This window comes from Fragaria vesca, linkage group LG4 (assembly GCF_000184155.1).
Source record: "Fragaria vesca subsp. vesca linkage group LG4, FraVesHawaii_1.0, whole genome shotgun sequence".
Taxonomy (NCBI): domain Eukaryota; kingdom Viridiplantae; phylum Streptophyta; class Magnoliopsida; order Rosales; family Rosaceae; genus Fragaria; species Fragaria vesca.
Genome location: NC_020494.1, coordinates 18,479,799 through 18,497,782, shown reverse-complemented (window position 1 = coordinate 18,497,782; position 17,984 = coordinate 18,479,799). Strand labels below are relative to the sequence as shown.

Genomic DNA, 17,984 nt, shown 5'->3' with positions numbered 1-17,984 from the left:
GGAAACCTCACAGTAGTAACTTTTGTAGGCGGTGGTAGTAGCTTTTGTAGCTAGTGGGTAGTAGGCTTTTGTGGTTGGTGATAGTAGTTTTTGTGTTCCTCGGGATCCTCACAGTAGTAGCTTTTGTAAGCGGTGGTAATGGCTTTGTAGCTGGTGGTAGTAGCTTTTGTCGTTGGTGGTAGTAGTTTTTTGTGTTCGTCGAAAACCTCACAGTAGTAGCTTTTGTAGGCGGTGGTAGTAGCTTTTGTAGCTGGTGGTAGTAGCTTTTGTCGCTGGTGGTAGTAGCTTTTGTTTTCATCAGAAACCTCACAGTAGTAGCTTTTGTAGACGGTGGTAGTAGCTTTTGTAGTTGGTGGTAGTAGCTTTTTTAGCTGGTAGTAGTAATTTTTGTCATCGTTGGAGGTCGGCCGGAAACCTCGCCAGAGGTCGGTCGGAAATCTCGCCGGAGGTCGGCCGGAAACTTCGCCGGAAACCTCGCCGAAGGTCGGCCGGAAACCTCGCCGGAGGTCCGCTGGAAATCTCGCCGGAGGTCCGCCGGAGACTGTTCCGAAATAAGAGTGGTTGTTGACTTTTTATACTAATGACATTCTTATAAATATAAATGAGAAAATCTAATTTTTTTTGTTGGATGGCAGTCTGTAATTATGTTGAACTTCAATACTTAATACAAAACCTTATTTAGACTTGGGTGGACTTATGTGGGTAAAAATGTTGGGGTGGATCTATGTAGAAAAAAATGTCTCAAAGTGGACTTATATGTAATTGGCCCATAAAAGAAAAATTATTCTTTTTATGCGTATTCAGAAGAACTGAAGTTATTCGATTTTCATTTACTGCAAAGCAATGCATCCGACAAAAAAAAAAAGTAGCCTCTCTCTCTAGAAATATTCTTTGTATGAGTATTCAGAAGAAGAATTGGAACAGTCCATGATGGATTGTAGGCAAACTAGAAATTGATGATAGATCTATTCATGCTCAAATTTTAAGTGTCCTTGTTTTGGAACTAATCCTTCATGCATGATCTAGGGCATGATGAGTTAGTTTCTAGCTCTTTGGTGGACTTGTGGAGTTGTGGGATGCTGCACCAGGGTGGAGAAAGACGTCGTCTATATATCATACATAGGAGGCCGGTCTCCTCTTCTGCTCTTCATTTAATCTGTAATACACCACCTATTTGGAGCAGACCACTTCTGAGAAGAGCGACTTCATATCAAACATTTAGTTTGTGTGACCACTACACAAATTGTATTTGTTAGCCTAGAGATCGAGAACTACGTAGCTCTTGTTCGTGTGTGCCCGGCTGCCCGCCATATATATCGACCTCAGCTATGGTGAAATTCCAGGTGCTCCCGCTTCCTACAATTGTCACAGCAGGTGCTGCAGGAAACATATGCATATCATATATATATATAGAGTAGGAGATAGGCTGGTGACAGTTTTACCTTATTTGCGATGCACGGCTTCAGTAATCAGGCAACTTTGGATGAGATCAAGGACTCTGAATCGAAGTCGGAAGAAATGAGGCAGAGAACTCGATCAAGTAATATTAATTGGATGTTGAATTCCATGCAAACCCTTGTCAAATGAACAGTCTCTCTGCTTATACCCCAGATTCGATGTCTCTTCGACCTAAACTATTAACATTCTATAGACCTGAATGTATATGTACGTATCTGTATACTGAATATCTGACCAAACATGTACGATTTAATTGACAAAATAATATCTGGCTAGTTTAATTAGCTGCAAGGTGTACGTCATCGAGGAACTTGGCCCTCAATTGCCTCATTCTCGGGGAAGGTCGCCTTCAAGGCTTCAATTATATATATCTTATGGTGTGTATGTATTACTAATTCTAAGTAAATAGCCATTAACTGTACGCACTGCAATGAACCAAGAGACAAGAACATAAACTTAAACCTTAATCTGCAGAAGGAGGCAAAAGAAGTTGCAAAAAAAAAAAAAAAGGCTTAGCTCTGGCTTTCTTAGGGTTTTGGAGAACTCAAATTAAAGAACCGGGAACCCCGCATCTTGCTTCCTTTCTCAATTTTGTTCTTGTCTTCCTACTTTTACTGGCCAACTACTTCTGTCTAATGGATCTAATATATGCTGGCTGCAGGTAGATTCCTAATAAATTGCAATCGCACGAAGAAAAGCCTGTCACCACCAATGTTTGGTCAGAACAAACAGACTTTGCTTCAAGATGCATCTGTCTTAATCGAGTATTAAAAACCTAGAAAACTTACCTAAAATTAATCGGGAATTATAACTTTGATCCGGCATGCGTACTCTTGAAGCTGATCTAGTATTTACCACATGACTTCGATCTAAAATTAGGGTTTCTGAGGAATCTAACTAGTCTTACTGTCTTAGTACCTGACCTATATATAGAGGCATAATTCAGGTCGAACAGACAACGAAACTAAGACTAATTTGCAAAAGGACTGCTCACTTGACAAGCATAGCATGGAATCCACTCACCCGGTCTTGTATTCGTCGTTCCTGCTATATATATATATATATATATATATATATATATATATATTCTTTCGTTTCTATGATCGCGTGAAAACTTCCACAATATGATCATAACTGAGGCTTGTTCTGTCCTGGATTCTTCTTCTTCTTCTGCTTCTTCTTCTTCCCGGCTGGGACTTCCAGACAATTATAATCAATCTGAAAGAGATAAAATCAAAGACATACACATATATAATTGAAGGACAAACATGATAACAGCCACGAAGGAAGTAGCGATTAATTGAAGAGGAAAGAACCTGGTCTTAGAGAGCAAGAGGCCGGCGTAGCTAGTTTGGTGCAAAGGGATCTATGCTCTGTCTTCTATATATAATGAGTTTTAGGTTAGGGTTATAATGTAATTTAAAAGAGATAAGAAGCAAAAGAGCTTTCATTCCTTCTCAAGTTGTTCAAGTTGTTCTTACACGTACGTGACAATCATTGACTAATTGGTAAATATTATTATCATCACAGCTAGCTAGATTATTGATTGCTCATAATTCGATCAATTCAGAATTTACTGTTACATTAAGATCGATCATTCTCCAACGGGGTTCTTGTATCAATCTTTAACATGATGGACCCATGCCCATGTCTACTTCTGGATTATAATTGAATACTTGGGATACATTACCCTAGTGACTAGTGACTCTTATAATTGTCTTCATCGATCCTACGTTGGGCTTTAATTATGTTATTTTAATATGTTGTAAACCTAGCTGAGTTGTGCGCCACCTCCATATATATGATAGTATGATACTAGAACAAATCCTATGTATGTTGGAAAGTTTTTGTTTTTGTTTTTGTTTTGGCTGCTGGGATTCATGCATTGAATATTAAGAAAAATTATAAATCCTACAGCTGATCGATACTTACGGTATATATGTTGTATTTTTGTTTACATTATCCATTATATGCGTGGAATCTGTACGTCCTTCTGAACAAAGAGTCATCGTGATAGAAAGGATTCGGAGACGCAATTGTAGCAGCTACTGTATACACCCAATTTACTTAGCTCTCTGCTGGGAACTTTCTGACTTGATTTGTTTCACAATTACTCTTCTAAATCCGCATACTAGCTTCATCCGGGCATTGAATAGTTTCATCGTTACTTGCATTTGAAGGAAAACTTGTGCAGGCTGCAGGAAACCTCCAGATTTCTTGTATTTCATGCCAGACATGCATGCATGGAGATCAACTCTGTTGTTACCAGTAGCCATTTGGTATCTCTTACTTAATTTGCCGTTTGGTCTATTTTCCTATATAAGAGACATTAGTGACTACAAACAAAGTAACAAACAAGTACAGATGTATGTTCTAGAACAGACAAACTAGCTATCTGCTAATTAATGTATGCATTAACAGTGGCTGGATTAAGAATAACTGATGAATATGAACAGAAAGAACATAAACAAGCACTCATGGAGTATAAATATATATATATATATATATATATATATATGTAAGAGTATAAGACCGATAACTATATATGATTCGTAACGGTCTCAAGAGACAACTATAGTGTGAAGATTTACAACAAGAACAAAGAAGATGTGCAAAAACTATTGACCTGTTTTGAGAGAGAGAGAGAGAGAGCTCCGGAATACCTCAATCTGGAACATATATATATTGTAGGGTATGGATTATAAAACAGGTGACCGCGCTGGTAGTAGTAGTAGAGTACTAATTGATCGAAGGCACGGGGTGTCAAATTCCATGCAAACCCTTGTCGAGTGAACAGTCCCTTGCATATACCTCACATTCATTGCCAGATCAACCTTGAACTCGATGGATTAACATACATTCTAATTACTTCGTTTTATACGGTTATACCTCAGCTTACACAGACACACGTATATACATATACGTATGTGTATCCTTAGTTAGCTAGCTCCCACTTTCATGGTATATTCATGATTTTAATTGATGAGCTGGGATCATTGGAACCTAGCTCAGCTTAGGCCATGTGAATGCAATTTAGACCACAGAGATTATATCGTACGTAGATGCATGTGAATAAAAGAAAACAAAAGGACAGACCCGTATAATTAAGTGCATACTGGGAGTACATTAGGTGATTTGATTATATTGTACGTGCCTTAAGAACTAAAGAACATTATTAGAAAATAGATAAAAACTTAAGAACAAACATGCATTATGACGCTAAGAACTTTCCGTTTCTTATTTACAGTAAGAACATTACAGAAGCTAGGCACTGAAACATTACAGGAAATTAGATTTATAATCGATCATCAAGTTAGATTTTGTATTTTGTATTAATTTCCTTTCTGTTTTGTATTATAATGATGGTTTGGGACTCCTATGCTAATCAGGGAAGCTGTTAAAACTGATTAAGTTGAATGGAGATTCTCTCTTAAGCTGTTAAAACGTACTGATTAAGCTGTTAAACCCTGGAATCTTAATTAAGTTGAATGGAGATTCTCTCTTTATTATGTCAGCACTACTCTAATACTCTATCCAACAAATCAAAATGTCTTCCCCTTGCGAATTCTCAGTACACCTGAAATTCACATCAGAGCTCTAGACTAGAAGGTTGTATCTGTCTACACATCTACCGTACGTTTATGCCTAACAAACAACACTCAAAGTACATATAAATTAACATACATAGCACAAACATATATATGTTTACATGCTTTTTCATGCAAACATATGTTTACATGCAAACAGAAATTATATCACAGGAATTTCATGGATGACCTTAGTCACCTTACTTGACATGAAATTCTGAAGGGACTCAATTAAACATATAAACTCACACGCATACACAAAATCTGGTTAATTCATCAAAAAAGAAAAGAAAATGAGTGATCGTTTTGTTCATTAATTTTTGAGTGAATTTTTCTGAAAAATTTTCTTTGTAATCTTATCCAATTGTAAATGAATTGCTAGGGTTTCTATGCAATTAAATAGTGTTCAAGGTCGAACAGACAACGAAAGCAAGGTTAACCCAAGAGAGGACTGCTCGCATGACAAGCATAGCATGGAATCTACTCACCCCATATACATAAACTCTATCTGGTATTAAAGCACCTTCTTATATCGATCAATCTGAAAGCAGGTAAATCATAAAAGGCTGATCAGAATAGTTCAGACTTATTATATATAGGTAACTAAACAAATCTAGCAGAGAAGATGAGTTAACAAGGTTGGAATCAAAGAATTGTAACTACCTCAAACATGTCCCTTCTGGGCAGAGAGAGAGACTGTAATCAGCTCCATGTTCATGGAGAGCAAGCTGATTGTGTATTTAATCAACTCGATCAGCCTAAATTTATAGAAACAAATATGAGGATAGAAAACAAATGTCAATCTGAACCAGGGGCCGTTGAAGCAGCTTTCGAGCTTGGGAAATACAGAAATATTTACTTGACACGTGCGAAGGAGCATTGACTCACGGGTGCATGTGTATTTCAGTATCCCTAACAACCTCTCTCTCTCTGATATTTTCTTTCTTTGTTTTCTGACTTTTACATTTCCATATTTAACTTTCTTTGTTTTTTTTTTATATTTTCCGTTTTTTGATGGTTTGGTCGTCATCTGTGATCGGCTGGTCATCACAGGCTTCCTCATAGAGTAATGAATCCACGCATGGAGATGAGGCTAGGATTACGTAGTTAAGCAACAGCCAACAGATGGAGAGAGAGTAGATGAGATAGGATAGAGAGAGTTGACGAGTACTACAGAACTGGGAAATGGGATGTGGTACAAGTAATTAAGGGTTTGAAATTAGGGCAGAGGGAGAGAAGAGAGAAATGAGGTTAGCTGCGCTCGTGTGGTTCTGAAATGCTGATAGAGGCAAATCAAACGAGGAGTGTGATAGATGATTCCACTTCGTATCTACCATCTCTAATTCCTTATTCTCGCTCTCTTTGTCTCTCTCTCCCTGACCTCTCTCGGTTCTTCATTTTTTTAGTGGCCGGGAGACATTGTGGTTTGAGCTACGTACCTTGCTTTCCAGATTGATCTATCTGTGAATCTGTTTGTACTTTCACCAACAAGCACATACATGTCAATCATTTTCGACTTTTCATAATTACTTGGTGGAAGATTCAGTACGAAGGTGAACGAATTATCATCTGTAAGTGACACTGATCTACACTATGACAAGTCAGTTCTCGGCCCTTGTTCTAAATTATGAAGGCTAGGGTTTTTTTTTCACGAAATTCGATGGTCACTAATTAAATGGTGTAGCTCAATGTAAATCAAAGTTGTGTAAAAGAGAAGTAGTTTTCGACGTGAATATATTCTAGCCACACAAATCATAACAAGTCCAGAACTATAGGACAACTATAGTCAATGGTTGTCACATATTATGTCTCTTCAGATTTAGAGTTTGAGAACAATTAGTCCGGTCGGTTTTTAAAGCATCTTATCAATGGTTACGTTCAAAACATACATACTGTGTTTTCTAGTTTCATTGGAAAAACATTGACATCCATAGTACGTAGCTCAACTTTTTTGATCCATGACAATAGATCAAATACGATTTGTTTATATACATGTATACACACACACACATATATATTAGAGAGGAAACGAATACAATAGTGGTGCATCATATGTGTGATGAAATGACAACTAAGATATAGATATTGGACATTGAACATTGAACTTGATAATTTGATTTGCTTAAATATCACCAAGGACAAAGTTGATCTCCGATTGTCGATAGATAGTCATTATCTTGTTGCAGTGCATAAGGTTCTTGAATCTGCTTGATGCATAGATGATAGATCCTGGCCTTTTCATATTTTATGCTAGCTAGCTACTAGTAGAACGCTCTTTTGAAAATGTTAAAGAATAGTGATTGACTTTCCGGTGGTTATTCACCGAGAGATCGGAGATATAAACCCGGGTTATACAAGCGATCCTACTTTGCTGCATTCCTAAAGTCCCCTTCGAATTAGAGTATTCCACGTACTACTGAATATACCTCCATCCTAGCTTGTTGGACATACTGAAGCATTAATCAGTCAGAAGCAAGCAGGTAGATTTTTGTGTCTGACTGTCGATACTTACTGTTGTAGCTAGACTGATTTCAATCTTATATGTATAAGACAATTCCCGATGGCCGGGATGGATAAGAGATCGATCCAATTCCCCACGTACTATGTTTAGAAATGTTAAAACATAAACAATAACAGATCCATCACCTGAATGTACGCTTCAGAGTTCAGATTCTGTATTATGACTCTATGATCGATCATACCCAGAACATCGATCAAGGTTAGATTAGATTAATATATGCGTGATTAGAAAGTAAACTGCATTTAGGTGTCCACAAATTGACAAAATGCATCGTTCTGGTCGATCTTCTGATCTTATTTTTTAAGAGGGACTAGAGACTTCTGATATTAGTATATATCGCTGGATTTCGGGGTTGAAACTGTAGTACGTACCAACCCCCCTCATGAACACAACCCTACCAACTACATTATTAGTCATTAACTAACTCCTTTCTTCTTGGTGTTTGTTGGGTCTACATCTCCGGCCAGAAAGCTAATAAACTGGCTGGTCCTTCGAAATCTATCGATCAGAACCGTCAGTATACATGTCAAAAACATGCTTTTATATCCCAAAGAACTTGCAATATGTATACATACGTTTATATATCTACTATCTTTCATACACGTACATACATACGGTAGTACTGGGATAGCTCGTACTTTGTTTACAGTTTCATTAACACATGCATGAGCTGCATGAAACTAGCTATATATGCCCTCTTGTCCTTCTCAGATCTCTCTTTCTTCTTCTTGATCGATCATGTAACTCTTTTCCTGTTAATCTCCACTCATCAAGAAGTAGAAAGTGAAAACAAAAAACCATTAGTTGTTTAAGTATGGAAATGAAACAAAGGAGTGGGTGAGGAACTATAACCAGATTTAGCTAAAGAAAAAAAGGAAAACAGGTTATAAACTACAAACTGAACACACCGACAGGCAACGGTAGGTACCCATGCCATCAACAATTCAACATCTCTTTGTAAGTTTGTATGATACAGACACTCATCCCCATTACTTAGGATCCATTGAACTATGGCCACCAATGTTGTAGTCATGAACTCCATGATGAAGGGTCCACTTGAGCATTTGAGCTTTCGGTTTGCTTAATTTGGAAAAAAGAAAAATTCCGAAATTAAAAAAAAACTTGAGCATTTGAACTTTCGGTTTGCTTAATTTGGAAAAAAGAAAAATTCCGAAATTAAAAAAAAAAACGAAAAGAGGATTTCCGTTGCCGGGACTTGAACCCGGGTCTTTCGGGTGAGAGCCGAATATCCTGACCAACTAGACTACAACGGAGCTGTTGATGGAATAAAGGGTTTAAGTTATTTAACATAGGGTTAAACTTTCCTGGTCAGGACTGGATGGCTTTCAACTTCAGCGCTCTTATAGTTGTGAGCATATATTCATAGTTGGAGAAAGACAGAAGAACAAGCGATTGCAGATCCAGGAATAATCTAAGGAGACTTCAAGTGTCAATTTTAAACGCTCCAAAACTAGTTTAGTGGCATGGGTTTAGATCACATATTTAAGCAAATTGATTAAGACAAATATTTTGTATATCTATATACAGTTAGGATCGAGAGCGAACGTCCGTGAAAATGTTAAATTGCGGACAGAAACGTGTCATCTTTTCATAGGTTCTTTCATTTTCATTGGGTCCCTCCACTCACATCTCCTCCTCACTCCTCTACATCAAACTACGGAGCTTTCGACTGCTCCTTTCATATACTTCCTCCCTCTTCTCTCACCGGCTTTTCCTATGCTTATCCCCAAATCTTTTCCCCGATTGCCTCTGTGTGATTGTGTCAAATTCGATCTCAGTCTTTCAGCTTGGATTAATTAATATTCGCTCTCCGATTGAGTTTGACTAACTGGAATTTGAGTGAATTTGTGGAAATCTATCTATTTGATGGATAATTAATATTGTGGGTTTGCTTATGGTATTTGTTAGTTGAATGTTCTATTGGATTTTAGAAGCGCTGAAGATTAGGGATATATATGTAGTTTGAGAGTGTTGAAGGGGATGGCCTTGTGAAGTTGTGAGAATGGTGGAGGATTAAGGGAACTCGTATATGACTTCTTCTTTTTTTTTCTTTTTTTTTTCGATGGAAGTATATGACTATAGAGGGAATAGAGAATGATAAGGATGAAGTTTAAAGGGAAGTAGAGGTCTAGAGCTGAGTTCATCTTTCTGGGTTTCAAGAGAGAGGATTCATCTTCCTAGGTTTCAACACAAAGGAGTGAGGAGGAGACATGAGTGGAGGGACCCAATGAAAATGAAAGAACCTATGAAAGGATTTAACATTTTCACGGACGTTCACTCTCGATCCTAACTGTATATATATATGCTCATTGGAAACATGTCTCGATAACAACCGAGTGTGCGCGCGCGATATCGTTTGCTAATGTGGTTGTGAACTTGTGATTTGTGAAGATCACAAATGCAATGCACCGTAGGCAACAGTGGAGTCCAGCCCATAAAATTCAATCACTGTACTTCCGTAATATATATCCAATTAATTACGTACAGGGAGTCGATTGAAAACCCTAATATCATATGAGAACACCTGATCCAACCATGAAGAAGAAGAAGAAAACCAAAACTCAGGCAGCATAATTAAGCTGAGGAACTCACCCTTAATGGTTCCCTCCATTGGCATCTTCAACAGACAGCTTGTTTGATTGGTGCATTCGACATTGAAAGTGAGTGATTCCGAGAGATTCAGGTACCCTTTGCTTATTACGAGCTGGGGAACTTTGGGAGGCTGTCTCTCCCTAATTCGCTCTGACAGTCCTTCTCCTTTGAATATGGTGATATAAAGTCTTGGACAAAAGCATTTGATATTCCAAAGTTTTGTGGACTACCATTAAAATTTACAGAAGGAAAAATTTATTATAACATCTTATGCTCTAGATGATTTTGTTTTGACTGCCTTTACTCCTGGAACAAGTGCACTTAAGAGGATTGAGGTTGTTAATTGGTATGTCACGGGACAATATTTCTATCAGGCTCTTTGTTCCAAACTTGCTTAGCTAGCTATTGAGACGGGTACTATATATAAGTCTGAGTCTAGTTAGGCATTTGGTATGACTTTTTCTTTCTTAGTATCTGCATTTTGGTGGCATCATATGGTTGCTCTGTGTGCAATCTCAATTTCATGTAAAATTCTGAGATGAATTTTAGGTAGTCTAGATATGTCCCAGATGATTATCCCTCTACGAATTGTCTCTACATTATATATTTGGTGAAGCAATAGTGTACTTTTGTTTTTTAACTAATTTCAGTTTACCCTCATCAACTTAGGTCGATTATCATGTTAGTCATTATTCTTTCAATTTCATCAAAAACACCTCTCAACTCCTAATTTTCATCAGCCGCGCATGTCCAAACCTCCAATTTCTATCTAATTCCTCTGTCAAGTGATGACTTGATATCAAGACAAAAGAAAAAAAGAAAAATAGACAAATTGCATTCAATTCCACCAAAATTACTAAGGTTAGGGGGTTGTGATGGGAACGAAGATGTGTATTGATATGAGGGAAAAATGGTCCGAAATGTAACTTTTAGAATTTGGCTTTCTTTTTAATATCAAATCATCACTTGACAGAGGAATTAGATAAAGATTGGAGGTTTGGACATGCGCGGCTGATGAAAATTGGGAGTTGAGGGGTGTTTTTGATGAAATTGAAAGAAGAATGACTAACATGATGATCGACCTAAAGTTGATGGGGGTAAACTGAAATTAGTTCTTTGTTTTTCGGTAACTTCCTCTAGTTTTTCTTTTGAATTAAATTCAGTTTACCCCCTTGTGGTTTGGGGGTAACTTCATGTTAGTCCCTACACTTTTATTTTCATCAGTTTACCCCTTGAACTCTTCAATTTCTGTCTGCCGTGCCCAAATTCTCATATTCCGTTTGAATTGACCTTTAATTATCAGCAGTTAAGGTCCGATCTGGACATATAAGATCCGATTTGTCCAAATTCTAGATCCTGGCCTCACAGTTAAGGTTAAAATTATCAGCAATTAACGTTCGATTTAGACAGAATATAGGACATTTGGTCACGCTTGAGGAAAATTCAAAAGTTTGAGGGGTAAACTGATGAAATTGAAAGTATAGGAATTAACATGAAGTTACTCCCAAACCTCATGGGGGTAAACTGAATTTAATTCTTTGCTTTTCTTTTCGTTTCTTCTGTTATAAATACTGCAATTTAGATCTCTAAACTTGCTTATAGTAAAGCACGCATGCTTCGCTTCTTGCTTAGTTTGTCTAATATCTGATGCCACCTTTTGCTGCTGATTGGTAGATTTTGTATTAGATCGATGACCAGGGTGGAATTAGCTTGTTCGATGGCCAGGTTTCTCAAATACCAGAGGAGACTGCAACTTAAGTTATCAGCTAGCATTACCATAAAACTGATAAAAGCTTGTTATGAGTTAACAAGAATATACTTGGGAATGGAAAGTTATTCCTCTTTACATTCTATCTGGAATTCTAATATTATGGACAGTTCAGACTCTTAGAGACCAAAAAGGACATTACAAAGAATGAGGAAGAAATAACTAAGGTTGAGTTCTATATCTTCCTTTGATGGTCAACAAAAATATGGAATGAACATACTGAGAGAAGTAGTAGTGTTTTTCCTAGCTAGTTCTTGTATATGTACTGATGTACATGATGGTTATCATGGGCAGATGATATAATCTTCAGTAAAAGACTGGGTGTTCTTGGTGGGGCTGAGCTTGTTATGACAGAAAGAAGGTCCTGAAGGAGGCACTGGCCCTCTGGGAAGCTTAGCCTTCATCAAGCTTTCTACTTCCTTTTCCTTCAAATTCTTCAAAGGCCTGCTGCAACTTCCAACTGAAGCCATTCCCAAAAGCAGAAGCACAAAGATAACAGAAACCATTAACAATCTCTTTGGAGATGATGACGACGACATGGTGATATCCAAGTTCTAACTACTTTTAGTTAGCAAACTAAAGAGCTTTTGGTTTAAAGTGGAGAGAATCTATTTATATAGGCAATGATTGTGGACTGGGATTGAGAGAGCTGAGTGTAGGTTGAATAGGATGCCGTATGTATTGGACTGTGGCTATTAGAAATTCTGACTTATAAGATTAAATATAAAAGACCAATATGACTATTGCCTCTTTTTGTTGAATGTTTTAATCACAGTGTGTTGTTTTAAAATTCTAATGCTGTGAATGATTGATTGTCAATGCTAATGCAGCCAGCCAATTTAGAAAACATACCGTAAATATTGAACAGCTTTCAAGTACTTTGGTGGTTTTTCTCTACCGCTGCCACTAACACCACACATCTTTTTATTCAAAGAAAAACAATGGGAAAATGAAAGAGATGCTCCTCCACATTAACAAGAGTATGAACGGCGTCCTGAGTTTTTGACTAAATAAAATGTACAGTCCACACTTCACAGCAAACTCAGAAGAAGAGCGCCATATATAGGTGAGTGCTGCACAAGCCTAGAGGCAAGCGGGGACAGGGCAGCGCATTAATCTTCCGGCGGTGTTGCCGGGGGTGCCGGCTTGCCTCATCTCATGTTTGCTATTCCTACCGGTGCATATTGCCATATCCATAGCCCTCATGGTCTGGTCTAGTCTTAGTTGGTATACAATGAAACGTAATCTGATGTAAACTATGAACTATGAAGCAGGTGCCTTAATTATAGTCCATAGACTATATTCAGTGTCACTATTTGGATTTTTGCGTTATAAAATCATGTTATTTGTATGCATTCCAATTTTGAATGAATCAAAATCCATCACGTGCTCAAAACAAATGTGTGAGAAATCAGACCGATATCCCTTGAAAAGGAAATGAACCAATATTAGAGAGATTTAAATTGATACTACTACCATGTTCAATACAAGTTGGTACCATCTCTAAACCACGTCTGCAGTGTAAGAGTTTATTATATATCAGGCTGCCTTCACTTCACCAACTATAGTAGAGAGGACCTGAACTATAGTAGAGACTAGAGAGGACTTGAAGAGTAAAAAGCCAGAGTCGTTCGAACAGTACAACAATTTGTATGTTTAGTCCATTTCTATACTTCATAAAGTTCGTTATAAACAATATCATTGTAATGTGATGTTATAATTCATGCTAACATAAGATCAACCTAGACTCCAATAACATTTGACATTTGCTACTTTTCTCTTAGTCGAACAACCAAAACACTTGGTCGGCCACATATAATGTTGGATGTGATTGTATTAGTCAAATAATAACCAAAGTGAATCCCATAAGCTTCATGCAAAATATAAAAAATTAAAAAGCACAAAACCATGATTTTTACCAGGACTGTGAACTAGCACACGATTTTTTACAAAAAAAAAAAGAAAAAAAAATGGTAAATGTGGGAAGTTGGGAACTGTGACACTGTTGGGTTGGAGTTGGATAGTACCGAGACCGAAAGTGAAAGCCCTGAACTAAACTGAAACTTCTTATTGGGTTGGATATGGCCTTTGCCGCCTCTTCTTCTTCGTCTTTATCTTTCCCTCTGCAAAAGTCGTGCAGAGCTTACCCGCCAACTGGGATTCTCTACGGCCTTCCTTTCACCTCCCGCCTGCGCTCTCCAATCAGGTAACACCCTCCAGCCTCCAACTCAATTTTTTATGGTCACTTTAGTTTTACTGTAATTCAAGAGGAATTGCGTTCTTTCTTGTTTAAAGTCTGAAGATTTTGCTTAAAGTTATCAACTTTGAGGTACCCAATTTCAGTTGAGTGTATTAGTTATGCTCTGCCAATTGCATCAGTGTATTTCAGTTCAGTATGGTGTGTGTTTGTTCCTTGTAAAGATAGATAATTTAATAGCATATGCTTTTGGCGAGTTTTTCCTGAGTGTGATTGCTACTCTGGCTAATGGTGATAATGTTGTGACGTACATAAGAATATTGCCATAATGTGATCATAGAAGAAACTCTGTGATTGGGATTAGTTAATGGAGTGGATTGTAGTTGAGAGATTCAAACATGTTCAAATGCCGTAATGTTTTTTGTTCCGAAATTGTGCTTATTTTGATCATTGGTGGCATAGCCCTATATTAGACTGTTGATTTGGAGTGTGTGGATTTGTTTGGACCCTTGCAGGCAGATTATTAGAATGTCAGCAACGCAAGCTGAAAGGCCCGGTTTGTCATTTGAATCCCTACCGATAAAGCCTCCTTCGCATCCGACTTATGATCTAGCGGGTGTCATCAAGTCAGCCCTTGCTGAAGACGCTGGGGATCGAGGTTGAAATCTAATTTGGTTTTCTTGAAAGTTGAGATGTTCAAGACTTGTTTTACTGTTCAAAACATATTATAGCAAGATTGTTGCTTTAATTGTAGGCGATGTGACATGTCTGGCTACCATTCCACCTGATATGGAAGTTGAAGCCCACTTCTTGGCAAAGGAGAATGGTATAGTTGCCGGAATTGCACTTGCAGAGATGGTATTTTATGAAGTTGATCCCACTCTGAAGGTACAGAAGCACTGCATTTTGTGTGCTTGAATGTTTTTGCTGTTGGTGTCCTAGCATGATTGGTTTACATGTTGATACAGGTTGAGTGGTCACAAAAGGATGGAGACTCCATACATAAAGGCTTACAGTTCGGCAAAGTTTATGGTAACTCAGGTTCTGAAGAAATTTTTTAGAAGCTTTTCAAAATTTCTTAAGAAGTCTTACAGATTCATATGCAGGAAGAGCACACAGCATTGTTATAGCTGAGAGGGTAGTACTGAATTTTATGCAGAGGATGAGTGGAGTAGCAACTTTAACTAGGGTACAGTTGTTTCCTTTTTATATTTTCTAAGGAACAACATCGAAAGCTAGGATACTATTTAAAGCTACAAGTTGAACACATAACAAGGGAATGTCACTACAAAGATGGGTGCTCATTTATTTCAATATGCAGGATGGTTCAGAACTCTGAAGAGTTTCATGATCAAATTTATCTATTCATTAAAAGAATCACAGACCAATACGTATTGTAGCTCTTCCTTTATGAAAAAAGTGGTCTGGACTTTACCATGCCTCCGGCATGGTATTCAGAGTGGAGTATGACTTCCCTGTTATAAATTTCTCTGTATCTGTTGATTAAAAGGATTTAGGATAGTTTTTTTCTGTAAAGAAACTGCTTACTTCTTTCTATATCCTGATAGAGGTTTAATCCCTGATACCCTAACAGAACATTGCCATCTTACCTCTATATACTGGAATAGAACATCATGACACATAATTGAAAAGAGAAATTGTCAGTTCTTTCATGTTAGGTTGTCGATTGTCATTAATTTGGTTATCATGTACTACCTTATCTATTTATCAATAATAAAAAATGAAAAATTGAGAACTTAAGTTATACTATGTGTATTAACATTATTTTGGTTGGATGTGTGAGGGACTTGTGTTTCCTGCAGGCAATGGCAGATCTTGCAAGCCCTGCATGTATTTTAGAGACGAGAAAAACTGCTCCAGGTTTACGTTTGGTAGACAAGTGGGCGGTATAGATCTTTCCTTTGCTCCTATTAGACATCAAGATACACACCGCATACATTCTTGCCAGTGGCATACAATTTTTTTATTTTTTATCAGCTTTGTATAAAACTGCTGTTGCAGGTACTCATTGGTGGTGGTAAAAATCACAGAATGGGCTTATTTGATATGGTAATGATAAAAGATAATCATATATCAATAGCTGGAGGCATAACGAATGCCCTCGAGTCTGTAGACCTCTATCTTCAGCAAAGGAATCTTCAGATGGAGGTTGAGGTAATGTTTCCATATTCCTGTTTACAACATTCCTAGTTGTTGCCAAGTTCTTACACGTTCTGTGTTCTATAATTTAATGCAATCAGTAACAGAATGTTTAGCTCGCTATCTCTCAGATGGTCTCTGTCTATTTGCCATCGCTGATACATTCATTAATGTTTACCAATGGCATGTGTAGGATCAGTTTTCATAGGGACTATGGTTATTAAAATTTGGTTTCATTCCCAGGTGGAGACCCGGACAATTGAGGAAGTAAACCAAGTGTTGGACTATGCATCTAGAACAAAGACTTCCTTGACCCGGATAATGTTGGATAATATGGTTGTACCACTATCAAATGGTGATGTTGATGTCAGCATGCTTGAACAAGCCGTGAATTTGATTAAACGGAGATTTGAGACAGAGGTAGCCTAGAGTTAGTTATACAGTTTAATAATGGTTTTCCTGATAGAGTTATCACCCTTTTTTTTCTGATAGACATAACAAGAGTTGTCACCTAGTCTGCACCTCCTCTGGACTGATTATGGATGTTTAGTCCTCATCATCATCCACAGACCTAACTTATAATCTCTTTCCTCTTTCTTTTATATCACTCTCTTATTTTGAAGCGTCATTCTTTAAATCTATGATAAGCAGTTCTCACTTCTCACTCTTTCTTTTTTTGTTTTTTTGTTTTTGGCTTGAAAACAACTCTCTTGCACCCTTAGGCTAAACTAAGGAATTACCATAGAATACTCAAGGCTATTTCAGAATGTGAAATTATGGTCTAATTGCTTAAATTGATTTTGTACTTCCTGTCCCTTTTAATTTCTGACTTATCTATTCCACTGCTACAGGCATCTGGAAATGTCACTCTTGAAACAGTACATAAAATTGGACAAACTGGAGTGGACTACATTTCTAGGTAATGACACAGCTCCTCTTAGTCTCAAACCATTAACTATTATCATGGTAACCTATATGGGCAGCACAGGTATTTTGGAAGTTCAACATGACTGATGCTTAATCTGTCATGTGGAATTCTTTTAAGCAAATGTTGTCCTTTTCCTTTTGGGTATAATATGCTGTCCTGCTACTGTGAGATTGAGGAAATCATTTAGCTGTGATATTGCTGCAAAATGAGACCGCAGATGCACTAGTGTTAGTGGATATCCAAGTTCGAATCTGCAAGTGTATGAGTGCACTTTGAACATCTCAGTGCAATAGGGTTGCTGGGGATAATATACTGGTAGAATATTTTACAGTATTGTTGGTGTGGTCTGTGAAGTGCTTTTGGTGTGTTTGCAGTGGTGCACTGACACATTCTGTTAAAGCTCTGGACATCTCCCTCAAGATTGATACCGAGTTGGCTCTTCAAGTTGGAAGGCGTACAAAACGAGCATGAACATTTAACTATCATCTTTGTTCGCTCTATTTAGTCCAGGTCCTTCACTGTGGTACCAGGCGGTGCCTAATAATTTTGAAATTGTTCGATACAGCTAGTATACTAGTCAAAAATGTTTAAAGTTCATGTTCTGAAACGGTCTCCTAGGTTTTGCCTTGATGAGAACTGACCATATGCCAATCTGTTCGAATCCAATAAGATTCAACGTTTACAAATTCAAGTTTCAATCTGTTGTTATTAGCTTGCCTTGGACGATCAGCATGCCATTTGAACAACCTCTT

At 37.5% G+C, this 17,984-nt stretch overlaps 1 protein-coding gene and 2 non-coding genes across 3 annotated transcripts; 1 reads left to right on the top strand and 2 right to left on the bottom strand.

Moving 5' to 3' along the window:
- Positions 1–3,377: 3,377 nt before the first annotated feature.
- On the bottom strand, positions 3,378–4,565 carry LOC101298115. The gene is made up of 2 exons (XR_184528.1): positions 4,122–4,565; positions 3,378–3,773 (listed from the first exon to the last, which is right to left on the bottom strand). It is a non-coding gene; the product is annotated as an uncharacterized LOC101298115 (transcript).
- A 4,202-nt stretch (positions 4,566–8,767) lies between these two features.
- On the bottom strand, positions 8,768–8,840 carry TRNAE-CUC. Its single transcript has one exon. It is a non-coding gene; the product is annotated as a tRNA-Glu (tRNA).
- A 5,164-nt stretch (positions 8,841–14,004) lies between these two features.
- On the top strand, positions 14,005–17,923 carry LOC101297824 (probable nicotinate-nucleotide pyrophosphorylase [carboxylating]-like). Its single transcript, XM_004297314.1, has 10 exons — positions 14,005–14,153; positions 14,660–14,802; positions 14,899–15,032; positions 15,113–15,176; positions 15,251–15,333; positions 15,968–16,051; positions 16,167–16,319; positions 16,548–16,724; positions 17,156–17,223; positions 17,607–17,923. The coding sequence occupies exons 1-10, from the start codon at positions 14,029–14,031 to the stop codon at positions 17,701–17,703; spliced, it is 1,128 nt and encodes a 375-aa protein (XP_004297362.1). The 5' UTR covers positions 14,005–14,028; the 3' UTR covers positions 17,704–17,923.
- Positions 17,924–17,984: the final 61 nt, after the last annotated feature.